Source organism: Odocoileus virginianus, chromosome 22 (genome assembly GCF_023699985.2).
Source record: "Odocoileus virginianus isolate 20LAN1187 ecotype Illinois chromosome 22, Ovbor_1.2, whole genome shotgun sequence".
Classification (NCBI taxonomy): Eukaryota; Metazoa; Chordata; class Mammalia; order Artiodactyla; family Cervidae; genus Odocoileus; species Odocoileus virginianus.
In genome coordinates this window covers 51,936,104-51,949,440 of record NC_069695.1, presented here as the reverse complement: position 1 = coordinate 51,949,440, position 13,337 = coordinate 51,936,104, and the positions used below count along the sequence as shown (strand labels likewise).

The 13,337-nt window shown below is 45.5% G+C and overlaps 1 protein-coding gene across 4 annotated transcripts in view; it reads left to right on the top strand.

Moving 5' to 3' along the window:
• FBXO15 (F-box protein 15) overlaps positions 1–11,523 on the top strand; it is a 36,863-nt gene extending 25,340 nt beyond the window's left edge. For all 4 annotated transcript variants that reach the window (XM_070452968.1, XM_070452965.1, XM_070452966.1 and 1 more), the window contains 2 exons: positions 9,859–9,983; positions 11,151–11,523. In XM_070452968.1, the coding sequence (XP_070309069.1) occupies positions 9,859–9,983; positions 11,151–11,420 (395 nt within the window). In that variant the 3' untranslated portion in view covers positions 11,421–11,523. The remainder of the gene's footprint in view (positions 1–9,858; positions 9,984–11,150) is intronic.
• Positions 11,524–13,337: the final 1,814 nt, after the last annotated feature.

Sequence of the window (13,337 nt, the reverse complement as noted above, 5' to 3'; positions counted from 1 at the left end):
GGGCCCTCATCACAGGCTGTGTTTGCGTCGTGCCTGTGTGAGTCTTCACGGCGAGCCTGTGGGCTGGGCACTGTGCCCACTCCCGGGTCACTGCTCGAGCGGCTGAAGCGTGTGCTTGGGTGCTCCGGCTGCACCCCAGGCTGACTGTGGAGCCCAGGGTCTCGAGCACTTGGCTGCTGTCTCCTGGATGCTGTACTTTGCAGCGATGTGCTTTCTCCTGTGTGTGACTGTCTTTTCAAGGCGATGGGCTCGTAAGGGTGTCAGGTAGGGGCCTTTCTCTGCTGGAACGCTGACGTACCCTGAGAAGGTGAGATGATTGTTAGCTCATGAAGGAGGCTGAGTATAGGAGAATGGCAGCCTGCGATGGGAGCAGTTCAATTTGCCTTTCATCTGTTGTTTTCACCGTAAGGGACGTTTTCCCCGTAAGGCTTCACACGACACTCTTGCATGTTTCCTCTGCCTGTGGTTCGGCGATGTGGACCAGCAGAGGGTGCTGTTGCCATCAGATTCGTCATCTCTCTTTACCAGGGTACAAACCCACGCGTCCTCTAGGTTTGGGAGAAATGTGCTCGTGGTTCCAGGTGGTATATTTAGTCAATTCCAGCTCTGTCATTGTGTGAGGGGATGATAGCACAGTGCCCCGTCAAGGGTAAATGTTTTATCCTCACGGCCCTAGAATTGCAGGGCACTGAGCAGTCTGGCCTGACTTCGGAGGCAGCCTGCAGGGAGTGGCAAGACCTTGGCAGCTTGCACCTCCTTCCTCCAGATCCTTGAAGTATTTCTTCTCCACTGACTTTGCTCTGTATCCTCGCGGTAGTAAATCTTAGCCATTAAGACAGCTACGCCCTGAGTCCTGTGAGTCCTCCCAGTAGGTCCTCTGGGTCTTGGGGACCCAGTGCCAACCATGTACCCACATCTGCAAAAGTACAGAAGTCATAGTGTGCCCAGGGAAACCCAGCCACCCTCCTCCCCCCGCCCCCAAGGCTGTGCAGTCACATAGGATCGTGACGGCACCTGGTGAGTGCTGTCTGCCTGAGAAGCGCGTTGGAGCCTCAGCACCCAGGGCTCTTACTGGGGCTGGCCATGTGGGCACCCTCTGCCAGCCTCACCCACATTCCAGACTCCCAGGAGGAAAGGTGTTCAGCTTGGATCACGTTGTCGGCACAGACTGCTCAGTCAGAGAGGAATGGTGAGGTGGGAATCCTCCTGAAACCCGTCTCCAGACCTCAGCCAAAGGCCGGCAGGCTTTCTAAGGGTAGTCTGTCTCAGGATGCCAGTGCAGTTCACCCAACGGAGGAGCAGACAGGAAGTGGTCCAGTCGTGTCTTTGAAATGTAAATGGATCCTGAAAAGGAGCACGTTCAGCAGTGTGAAGTATGAAAGAATGTGTATTTTTTGATCTTAGTATCAAGCTAATTATTACCAATTTTCAGAAGCTGGAGGAAAAAGATTTTGCACAGTACAGCATGTTGAGACTTATTATCAGTGTTGACAGGGAGAGTGATGGTAAAGAGACAGAGGAAAAGAATTTTTAAATAACAAAGTATGCTGCTGGTGTCATTTATTTGAGTTGTTACAAAAATGCATTTAAAAACTAATGGCTTTTTCCTTTTATGGGATTTGAAAATTCTGAATATGTGGACATTTGTAAAGAAGCAAACAAAAATCGCCCAAGGACAACCCTTGTTTCTCTTTTGGTTCATTTTCAAGTCTCTAGCTGTGTTTATATTTGTGGACCACATTGTGGGAGCAGTGCCTGCTTTTCCCCCACATCACTAAATAGCCTTTGAAAAATTAGACTTTGGGACGTTTATGACAACCCGTTGTTTGGTTTTATTATGCTTTATTGACCTGTGCTCCTTCTGCTGGGCGTTTAGGTCTCCTTTTCCATGATTATACCACTACTATCATGAACATTATTTTGAAAAATGTTTGGTAATTTGAGAGGTGAAAATGACATCTGATTGTTTCAAGTATGCAAATGTTGAATGTTAGGCTTACTATTTAAAAGGCCTGTGGACTGTAGCTGAGTTTGGCGGTTACTGAAGCGCTGTCAGGTGGGCTGTTTAAGGGCACCTCAGCTGTTCAGGCTGCAGGGGCACCTGTCACTGGTGTGTGACCTGTGGCAAGGTGAGAGAGGAAGTGAGGAGTGTCGCAGGAGAGGAGGGTATGCCAGTGCTGTCTGGTTTCATGTTTCTTTCCTAACTGAATTTCCAGTTTGTGTTGGATTGGTTCCACTGTTTTAAATGTTTACTAGATCTATATGAGTTATATTGGTTGCAAATATTTTCAATATTTTGTCTTTTGCCTTTTAAGTTTTGTACATGTTGCTTTGGATCTCCCCCCCCCTCCCCCCAAGTTGTTGTGTTTTTTGTTTTTTTTTAAATATTTATTTATTTTGCCAGGTCTTAAATGTGGCATGAGGAATCTTGAGTTGCAGCATGTAGGGTCTAGACCCCCCACCAGGGATCAAATCATGGCTCCCTGCACTGGGAATGTGGAGTCTTAGCCACTGGACCACCAGGGAAGGTCCTACTCAGAATTTTTCATTGTATATCATCAGTCCTTTTTTTCTTGTTGTTTCTTCCAAGATTTTTACACGTAAAAAGCACCCACGTGGCAAGGCCAGGTGAACATTCACCTATGTTCCCTTTCGATTATCTCCCATCGTTTTGTAAACCCAGGGCTTCCCTCGAATCTTAGCCCGGTAAAGAATCTGCCTGCAATGTGGGAGACCTGGGTTCGATCCCGGGCTGGGAACGTGATCACAGGCAGCCTGCAGTTCCCTGCCTTCCCGGTGAGGCTCTTTCTTTGCCATGGGCCGGCCCCTTCTCCTTGTGACTCTACCAGGCAGGAAGTTTGTCCAGCTTTACTTCTGGATTTTGTTACGAAAATGTGTCACTCCCCCAGGGTCCTGTTTCTTACCAAAGAACTTTTATTGAAAAGGTCTCAGTTATTTCCATCCATTTATTATTTTAGATGTATTTAAAATAATCACTTGGCCAGATTTTAAGTGTCTTATTTGGATTTTGATCAGATTTGATTCAAATGTGTACATTAACTTAGAAGGGATTGATGTGGTTTCATTCAGGGCTCTGGACTTTTTGTTGTTTTCTCCCCTCTCCTTAGGAGAAATGTTTGTTACATAGGTCTTTGACTTTTTTCAGCTCATTATCCTGTCATTGTGAGTGAATACTCTTTAGGTTATATTTCCATTATCTGTTACTAGATTCATTTTATATCCTTTGGAGATTTTGTGATGTGCTTTTCATTAAAATGCTGATTAAATAATAAATAGTGCAGTACTCTGTAAGGCTCAATAGAAAACACTGAGGGATATGAAAGAAGTTATGGGCCTGAGAAACTTTTTACTCTGCAAAAACGTAGGGTCGTTCATCTTTTGAGGAGCAGAAACTGTTTAGCCCAGATAACCTCTTAAGAAATTCTACTTAAAATTTTTTATAGTTTGTTTGAGATATGTTTCTTATATAGTATGTTACCCCATTTTTATTGGTTGTGATTCCAAAAATAGTTTTTTGTTTCCTCTGTTCTTTAATACTAATTACTTTCTGTGTTTCTAGGTCAAATTATCCTGTCTAAACATTTATGGTAACAGGAAGGCATTAGAAATTGTTTAGTATTTTCTACGTGCTGATTATCTAGAAAAATTACAGCAGATAATTTTTGTAGCATCTTCGTCAGTAGTGGTGGTTACCTTTTCCCTGGTTTGCACATTCGGTGGCCCATTATGAACAAGTCAGCACTACAGACTGCTGTCCACTCGGCAGTAGGACATAGACCTCCATGCATTGTATGTCACGGCTCGTTGGGAGTCAGTGGTCTTTCCCCTGAAGCAGGACGGGTGATGTGATTTGTGGGGCCCTGTGTAAAATGAAACTTTGAGGCTCCTTGTGAGAAAATTATTCAGTTCAGAGTGGTGACATTAAACCAGGAGGGTCCTCTGCAGATGCACAGGTTGTGGCCCCTGAAGCTGGCAAACCCCTCCCCCGGCCCCTGTCTGCCCCAGCCTGGGGACCCAGGACCTGTGTGGAGGAGCCTTGAGGTTCTCAAACTGTTTATTATCGTTTAGTTGCTCACTCGTGTCTGACTCTTTGCAACCCCATGGACTGTAGCCCACCAGGCTCCTCTGTTCGTGGAATTTCCCAGGCAAGAGTACTGGGGTGGGTTGCCATTTCCTCCTCCAGGCGATCTTCCTGACTGAGCGACAGAACCCATGTTTCCTGCATCGGCAGGTGGATTCTTTACCACTGAGCCACCTGGGAAGACTTTACATGAGCCCTTTTCCTCCTCTTTTACATTTCTGGCCTCTTTACTTCTGTTTGAGATTCTAACTTCATGAATGCCCAGAAGTTCCTTAGAGAAAATCACAAATACATGTCCACTGGGTCTGTCAGACTTTTTTCTTCGTGTTTAGGGACCTGGTCTGTAACTGCATTTAGCTATTTACATTTTATGTACATCAGGGGTTTGAAATAACAGACATGTCTGAAGATTATCTGAAGATAATTATCTAAGAAAAATAGCAAAGCCATGTGTATTCCAGGGGAGATTTACTTTAGACAGCTGGTAGGAAATTTTCTCACCTTTAGAATTAGTGTCATTGTTGTTTGATCATTAGAGTTGTTCCTAATTACTGCTTTGTAGCATCAGGGCTGCGCAGCTGTGAATTGTTATACTCTGTGCATGTATTTCTAGGTTTATAGGGTCTCCCTCTCTCTTTATCCCAAACTTGCAGACCCCTGAGAGTTGCGCCCGTCCCATTTGCTTGTGCTCCTGAGCTGGCCTCCAGAGGGTGGTCGGGGCTCTGTCTTGTTCGGTTTATCTGTTTAGTTAACCTGTGCTCTGCTGTCCTTGCCTCAGGCAGTTCTAATCCAACTGAACCCCCACCTCCTGTGCTCTTTGCTTTAGGAAAAAATCACTGCTCTCTCCTCCCCACTGTCTGTACTTCCCGCTTTTTCTGTGTTCTATTTATGATGCAAAAAATGAACTCTAATCATAGCTGAGAAATGAGAACTGTTAATAGTAGTGTCATTAATATGTCACAGAAGACATGACCTTTATTCCCAGAGACTAGGTTATTTCAGGAAAGAGATCCATAGTCCACTATCTTTAAATGTTAAGAGTATAGGGCTCTCCTGGAAGCTCAGATGGTAAAGAATCTGCCTGCAATGCTGGAGAGCCGGGTTCAATGCTGGAGACCCGGGTTCAGTCCCTCGGTCAGGAAGATCCCCTGGAAAAGGAAATGGCAGCCCACTCCAAAGAGCTGGACATGACTGAGTGGCTAACACACAGCGGTTTAGGAAAGGAAGAGATGAACGCAGTTAGAAGGGTGCTGTCAGCCGCAGAGGTGACTGGTAAGCTCCCTAAGGCACTGGGGAATGAGGAAGCGAGGACTCAAGTGGGCCCTGCCCAGAGTTACAGGTTGGATGGGAGAAGCAGGGCTGGTGCGTACGCGGAGGGGCAGGCCTTTGGAGGAACACTGATCAAGGTAACAGCTAACCCTTGAGTGCCTCATTTTCTGTAACTTTCCCCTCTGCTTTCCAGCTTAGAGAAAATACAGGAATAGTTCAAGAACTCCCATATACATTTTTCTTTTTTTGATGATAGACTAGTCTTGCTTGTTCTAGGACGTCATACAAACGGGCTCATACAGTATGTCCTCGTGTGTTTAGACTCTTTCAGCATAGCGTCTTTGTGATGCAAGGGTGATCGTCATTCCTATTTATTAATGAATTGTATTCCATTGAATAAATACACCAGAATTTGCTCACCTGTTTTTCTGTTGCTAGAGAAGGAATTTGGGTTGTTTTCCGGTTTGGACTGTTAGGAATAAAGCTACTATAGAATTCTTATGAAAGTTTTCTTTTTTTTGTGGGCATACATTTTTATTTCTCTTGGCTAAATACCTAGGGCTGAAAAGTTGAATCTTAGGGCAGATTTATGGATTTAAAGTTGACAATCTTTTTTTTTTTAATGTATAAGAAATTTTTATGTATTAGAAGTTACCAAACTTCAGTTTTTAGACTGGTTGTACCGTTTTACACTCTCATCATCTGTGTTTGAGTGTTCTGGTTGCTCCATATCCTGGGCAACCATTGATGTTATTAGTCTTTTAAATTTTAGCTGATCTGGTGTGTGGTAGTAGTGGTTTCTCCCTAATGGCTGACAGTGGTAAGCACTTTTTCACATGCTCATTATCCATTTGTATATCTTGTTCTTGGAGTATCTTTTAATCCTTGTGTCTGTGTATTTTGTCTCTCTATTCCTCAATTGTTAAGAGTTTTTTATATATTCTGGGTAATAGTCCTTTACCAGTTACATGTTTTGCAAATATTTTTTCCCAGTCTGTGGCTTGCTTATTCAGTTTCTTGGTGGTTTAGTCACTCAGTTGAGTCTGACTCTTTATAACCTTGTGGACTGTAGCCCTCCAGTTTCCTCTGTCCATGGGATTCTCCAGGCAAGAATACTGGACTGGGTTGCCATTTCCTTTTCCAGGGGATCTTCCCGACCCAGGGATTGAACCTGGGTCTCCTGTATTGCAGGTGGTGTCCTGCATCACAGGTGAATTCTTTACCAACTAAGCTACCAGGGAAGCTCCTCATTTTCTTGGTGATTTTAGTGATTTTACCATTTTAGTGATCAGAAGTTTCTCATTTTGATGAAATCTCATTATTTTTTTGTTTTATGGTATTATTTTCTGTTAAAAAAATAAACTGCAGCACCAGGTTAGGAGAATTGTTTCTTCCAGCTGGATTATGGTTTAAGTCTGTGAAGCATCCTTAAATAATTTTTGTATGAAGTATGAGGCAAGGGTTGAGGTTCATTTCATTTTCCCAAACGAATAGAAAGTTGTTCCTACACCATTTGTGAAAAGGCTTTCTTTTCTCATTGAATTATTTTGATGTTTTTGTCAAAAAATCAGTTGCTTGTAAAAGTATTGGTCTATTTCTGGACTCATCTGTTCTGCATTGTTCATCTGTTGATCTTTACAGTAATACCATGCTGTCTTGATTGCTTTAGCTCTTTCGTAATTCTTGAAGTCAGTTATTTTTCTTTTTTTCAAGATTGTGTGGCTATTTTAGGCCCTTAGCATTGCCATGTGAATTTTAGAACCAGCTTGTCAAATCTTATTTTTTATTGATAAATTAGTTATTAAATATCCGCTGGATGGAGTATGTATGGCTGGATTCCTTTGCTGTCCACCTGAGACTGTCAGAACGGTGTTTGTTAATCAGCCATACCCCAGTACAAAAGAAAACATTTAAGAAAATACCTGCTAGGATTATGATTGAGAGTATTAAGCCTGTATATCAAATTTGGGTAAATGGACATCCTCACAGTCTCAGGTCTTGCAGTCCATGAACATGGTGCATCTTTCTGGCTGTCAGTAGACTTAACTCTTTAGATGGATTATTATTGTTGGGATAATACATAAAAGTGCTTAGTGTGGCATTTATAATGAGCCATCCTTTAATGTTACTATTTACTGTTAGTTCCATTAATCACACAGCTTTATAAAGTACTTACTGTTTGAATCTCATTTTGATCGGCTTGGAGCTTGACCATGGTCACACTGCTAGTAAATGCCTGGGCAGGGTTTGAAATGAAGGCCTTACGACTCTTAGATCTCGTGCTTGTATAAGTACATGTCCTGGAAGCTAAGGGTAGTGAGCCTTGTGTTGTATTTCTCTGTGGTTTGGGGGTGGCCTTTATGTGTTGGCAGGTTAAGGTTAGACAGGATCCAACAACAGAGTTTATTCCCAATGGTTTACGTGTCGCAGGAGTTTAATGAGGGTGTGTTGGCTCACAGTCTCCCTGGAGAGCTGTAGCTTCTCCCGTGAGAGCATCACCCTGTCACACCAGGAGCTGACCCCAGAGCGCTGCTCGTGCCCCTGGCCCCATCCGTCAAGGCAGCTTTCCCTTCTCTGCCCCCGCCTGCTGCTCACACTGACCCAGGTGAGCAGGGACGCGCCCCAGCCAGGAGCCAGGCCACTCATCCCTGGTCACAGGAGGGCTTGGGTGGCAGGCAGGGACCCCAGGGGATCAGCCATTGTTGGGGGGCTGCAGCTGGTTCCCCAGCACGTCTGGTCTGTGCGTTCATACTTTCTACTGTGTTGGTAGTAAGATGAAAACAAAGCCTCTTGAGAATCTAAACCCACATTATACATTCTCAGCTAGTATTTAAACCAATGGGTGATCCTGTTTCCCTGATTTCATATCCATTTTAATCTGTCATAACATGTCATGTAGACACATAACATGGTCTGGGTTGCGTTTCTGCCGCTTCCCTGCTGTGTGGCCTCAGAGAGGGTGCTGTTCACCTCTCTGCTTTCTCAGCTATGAGCTCAGAGAAGCACAGTGTCTAATGAGTAGTCCTGTTCTCGGCTGTTCTTTTAAGCTGCTGTGCACACAGTGCCTACCTCATGCCTGGTGTACAGGAAACACACAGAAGCGTGACCCGTTTCACGCACACTCACCGTCACACCTGCGTCCTGTGTGCAGACTGCTTACATGGAGGGAGAGCTTCCCCGTGTTCCGTCTCAGAGGCAGAAGCGCTTGCTGGGGTTGGTGGGGAGAGCGCTGACCGTGAAGACGCCACAGTGTCTCCAGGGGGGATGTCTGGTGATGACGGACGAGCAGTGGTCCTCGCTTCCTGGAGAGATTTCATGTTTACTAACTTGGACGGATGCCACTGAGCTGTTGCTGGCTGTGGTGCCTTGGAGTCCACTTTCTGCTGTGGCCCGAGGACCGGCTGGCAGTCCCCCACATGGCTGTGCGGTGACACGGGTCTGAGCAGGGCCACATCTGCTGGGAAGGATGGCATTGCCTCGCCTCCCCCGAGGCCTCGCTGGAGAAGCTGACGAGGAGGACCTGGGCTGCCCCGTCCTTGGACCAGACCCACTGATGGGCCCCGCGGAGCTGGAGCCGCACTGCTTGACGGGACTCCTCTCAGAGCCCGTGTCCTCCCTATATGAGGACACTGTGCAGAGTTCCCAGAACTGGACTCTGGCTCCCAAGGCAGCTCAGCTTTGGCTTTCTCTTGTCCTGTGAATGGAACGGCGTGGGGTCAGAGAGCTTGTGCTCTTCCTGGCTCTCCTCCCGCTGCTGGCCCGTGACTCACATCTCACGCTCGGGCAGGTGTGGCCTCTGCGAGTGAAGGCCCGTGACCCTGTCATGGGTGATGCAGCCTTAGCGGGACGAGTTACATTGGGTGCAGGAGGGTCAGCGGCCCCGCGGGCCCCAGGTGTGCGTGCAGCCCCACCGTGACAGCCCCGGCGGTCAGGCTGCTCGTAGGCCGCTCAGTGCTGGTCTGCGTGGCCCGGGATTTCTGCTTGTTTCTCCGCTTGTGAGGACATGCTGTGCGGGGCCTCCTTCCCTGACCGCGTCCATGGTCACCTGCTCTCCCCGCTCCTTTCTCTGGACGTCTCTCTCTCCCTCACACCTAATGCCCTTTCTCTGCACTTTCTGGCCCCTGTTTTCTTAAGCTCCACTGCTCTGTTTCCCCACTTTCCTTGCTGTTAGGTTTTATCAGATCAGTGGAACCCCTGGTGATCTCTCAGCGGCCTCTTCATGGTGACAGGGTGCTGTCTGGGTTCACCCCAGGGGTCTGCCCGTCTCCCTGGTGAGACACGCTCATTTCTCTGTCTTGGGAATGCAGGTGCAGATGGTGGTGCCCTGACCTCAGCCAGATGCTGGGATTTCTCTTTCCTTCTATCCCCAAACCCAGCTCTTAGATCCACGAGGCTTCCTTATAGTGGCTGACCCGAGGAATAGTGGCTGACCTGTCGTCCTGTGTTGGTTGGTATGTAGTAATTTTAAAAATCTTCAATCTTTTCAGGATGCCTTGAAAATGAATACATGAAGCTCAGTGTGATAAGTTTTAAAAATAACACAGAACACCTACCTCTTATTGGAAAAGTTGGCCTTTCTTGGAAAACTAATAGTTTTGATGGCTGTATAAAGGTAATTTTTTTTCTTAAAGTACTTGGTCTCTGTATCATTAACGTGTCTGATGATGTGTATGTGATGCTGCTTTCAAAGTCCTAGATTGATTGTTTTGGTGTTGGAAGAGTTATGCACGTCTTCTTACCATTGACCATCAGTTGATTGACTAATCTAACGCTTACTGAGTGCCTTATTTTCCACTGAGCGAGGTGGGTGGGTGGCACTCAGCACCGTTTCTGAGCGGTGTTGATTGCACCCCCGCATGCATTCCCTCGAAGCCCTTTTGGCTGTTTGTTTTGTGGAGAAAGAGTGGAGCTATAGGTTGCACCAGGCAAGTCGCATTTATTCAAAAACGTCTTACTCATACACCCATTTAAAGTATATTGCAGTTCCGTTCCAGCATACAGATATTTCCTTGAACAGTTAAATCGGAATTTGCCTCTGTCACAAACCAGCCACACGGCGGGGAGGCTTGATGTGGCTGGGGGTTGGTCCGGGGTGGCGGAGGAGGGTGGTTCTTGCAAAGTCTGGCTCCTCTTGTGACCCCTGTGCCTGTGGGTGCCCTGGTTCTCACTCCTGTCCTTCTGTATTTTGTGGGATGAACTGGATTTCCATGGTACGGTTCTGCTGTGGATGCAGAGGCCTCCAGTGAGCTGGCTTTATCCTGCCTAGGAGCATGGAAGCCTCGTCACAGGGGTGAGGGATGATGACTGAGGCCAAGAGCCGTGTTGTCGTCAAGCATGAAGACCACCTCATTATCACTAAGGCGTCTCCCTTGACCCACTTGCTCTTTGCTGTGATGAGATGTTTCATTAATTGTACATGTAAACAGGTATTTAAGCTTCGGCAAAGATCTGTCATACACAAAAGAATATTGTTTCATTTCTTCAGGAGCGCAGGCCAGGCTTTTTAAAATGGGTTCAGATGAGTCTTACAGAAGCATGTATGAGAATGTTGAAATCACAGTCGATCTTGAGGACCAGGAAAGGCAGGACAGCAACACGGCAGACTTAAAGGGTCAGGAAGTCCACACACACTGCACGTGCTGTTCCCTCCTCCTGTAATTTTGTTCTCTTTCCTCTTCTCCCTCCTCTTTCATATAATCCTTCATGACGAGGCTTCAAAATCAGGTCCAACTGGGATTGTTATCCTTGCCACTTATGAATATTTGTGTTTATTTTGTAGAGTTGCTCTATAATTGACTTAACTCTTTTGGAGGAGTACGGGAAACCCTTCTGGTGTTTCAGCTCTCCGGTTTGCGTGAGATGCTGTCCCAGGCCCTCTGACGGCCCTCATTTCTTGGGGGAGGCATACTGTGTGGACTACTCGGATTCGGAAGGCAGGCTGCACATGGAGCTGGTGTGGATCGAAGACACGGAGGAGTACTTCATCGTCAGCCTGGCTCTCTACCTGCGGTTGGCAAAAATAAACCAGTGGTTTGGGACAAAATACTAGCAGCAGCAATCGGTGGCAAATTATTATTGCTGTTTGTTTTCGTTGGACTAACTGGTTTTGTTCTTGGTGTTTGTCTTGAGTTAAAATAAAGCACTGGTCTGTTTGGTGTTGTCTTATTTCACATTATAAATTATGATTCCTGGGTCATTTTAAAGTTAACATTTAGAAGATTAAGTTAAATTTTAAAAACATGAAAGTAGCACATCACAGTGGAAATTCATATAAAATAAAAAAGGGAAATATTTACTCTTCTCTTGCCCTTGCACTTTAAAATACAAGAAAATGGATGAGACTGGAAACTAGTAAGTTTTCTCTTGAGGGTGTGTGTGTGTGTGTGTGTGTAGAATAAAGACCAGGTGACCTGATCTTTATAAAGGCACTGTGTGTGTGGGTGTGTGTTGGGTAAAGATCATGTGACCATTGTATGTATGTGTGTGTGTGTGTGTGTTGGGTAAAGGTCATGTGACCACTGTATATGTGTGGATGTGTGTGTGTGTTGAGTAAAGATCATGTGACCACTGTATGTGTGTGTGGGTGTGTGTGTGTGTGAAGATCATGTGACCATTGTATGTATGTGGGTGTGTGGGGGGTGTGTATTGAGTAAAGATCATGTGACCATTGTATGTGTGTGTGTGGGGAGGTTTGTGTTGGGTAAAGGTCATGTGACCACTGTAAGTATGTGTGTGTGTGTTGAGTAAAGATCATGTGACCATTGTATGTGTGTGTGTGTGGGGAGGTTTGTGTTGGGTAAAGGTCATGTGACCACTGTAAGTATGGGTGTGTGTGTTGAGTAAAGATCATGTGACCATTGTATGTATGTGTGTGTGTGGAGGTTTGTGTTGGGTAAAGGTCATGTGACCACTGTAAGTATGTGTGTGTGTGTTGAGTAAAGATCATGTGACCATTGTATGTGTGTGTGTGGGGAGGTTTGTGTTGGGTAAAGGTCATGTGAAAGTATGTGTGTGTGTGTTGAGTAAAGATCATGTGACCATTGTATGTGTGTGTGTGGGGAGGTTTGTGTTGGGTAAAGGTCATGTGACCACTGTAAGTATGTGTGTGTGTGTGTGTGTTGAGTAAAGATCATGTGACCATTGTATGTATGTGTGTGTGTGGGTGGTTTGTGTTGGGTAAAGGTCATGTGACCATTGTATGTATGTATGTATGTGGGTGTGTGTGTGGGGGGTGTGTTGGGTAAAGATCATGTGACCACTATGTATGTGTGTGGGTGTGGGGTGTGTGTTGGGTAAAGATCATGTGACCACTATGTATGTGTGGGTGTGTGGGTGTGTGTCTGTGTTGGGTAAAGATCATGTGACCACTCTGTATGTATGTGTGTGGGTGTGTGTTGGGTAAAGATCATGTGACCACTGTGTCTGTGTGTGGGGTAAAGATCATGTGACCACTCTATATGTATGTGTGTGAGTGTGTGTTGGGTAAAGATCATGTGACCACTCTCAATGTATGTGTGTATGTGCACGTTGGATAAAGACCATGTGACCACTCTATGTGTGTATGGGGGTGTGTGTTGGATAAAGATCACATGACCACTCTATTTATGTGGGTGTGTGGGGGTGTGTGTTGGATGAAGATCATGTGATCACTGTGTGTATGTGTGGGGGTGTGTGTGTCTGTGTATTGGGTAAAGATCATGTGATCACTGTGTGTGTATATTGGATACAGAGGATTTTTTTCTTTATAGGTTAGAACCCCAAATAAGTAAATACATTTAAATCTGAACTTCATGGTATTCATTAGGATTAGAAAGTGCTGTATTCATAGCATTTAGCAGCCACATTAGTATTCAATAAAGGAAAGTAAAATAGACAAATAATCTGCTTCACAAGGAAAGATGCATGTGTAATCATCCGAAGAAATTGTCATTCCTTAGAAGAGAGAAGTGTGGCGCACATGCTGTTC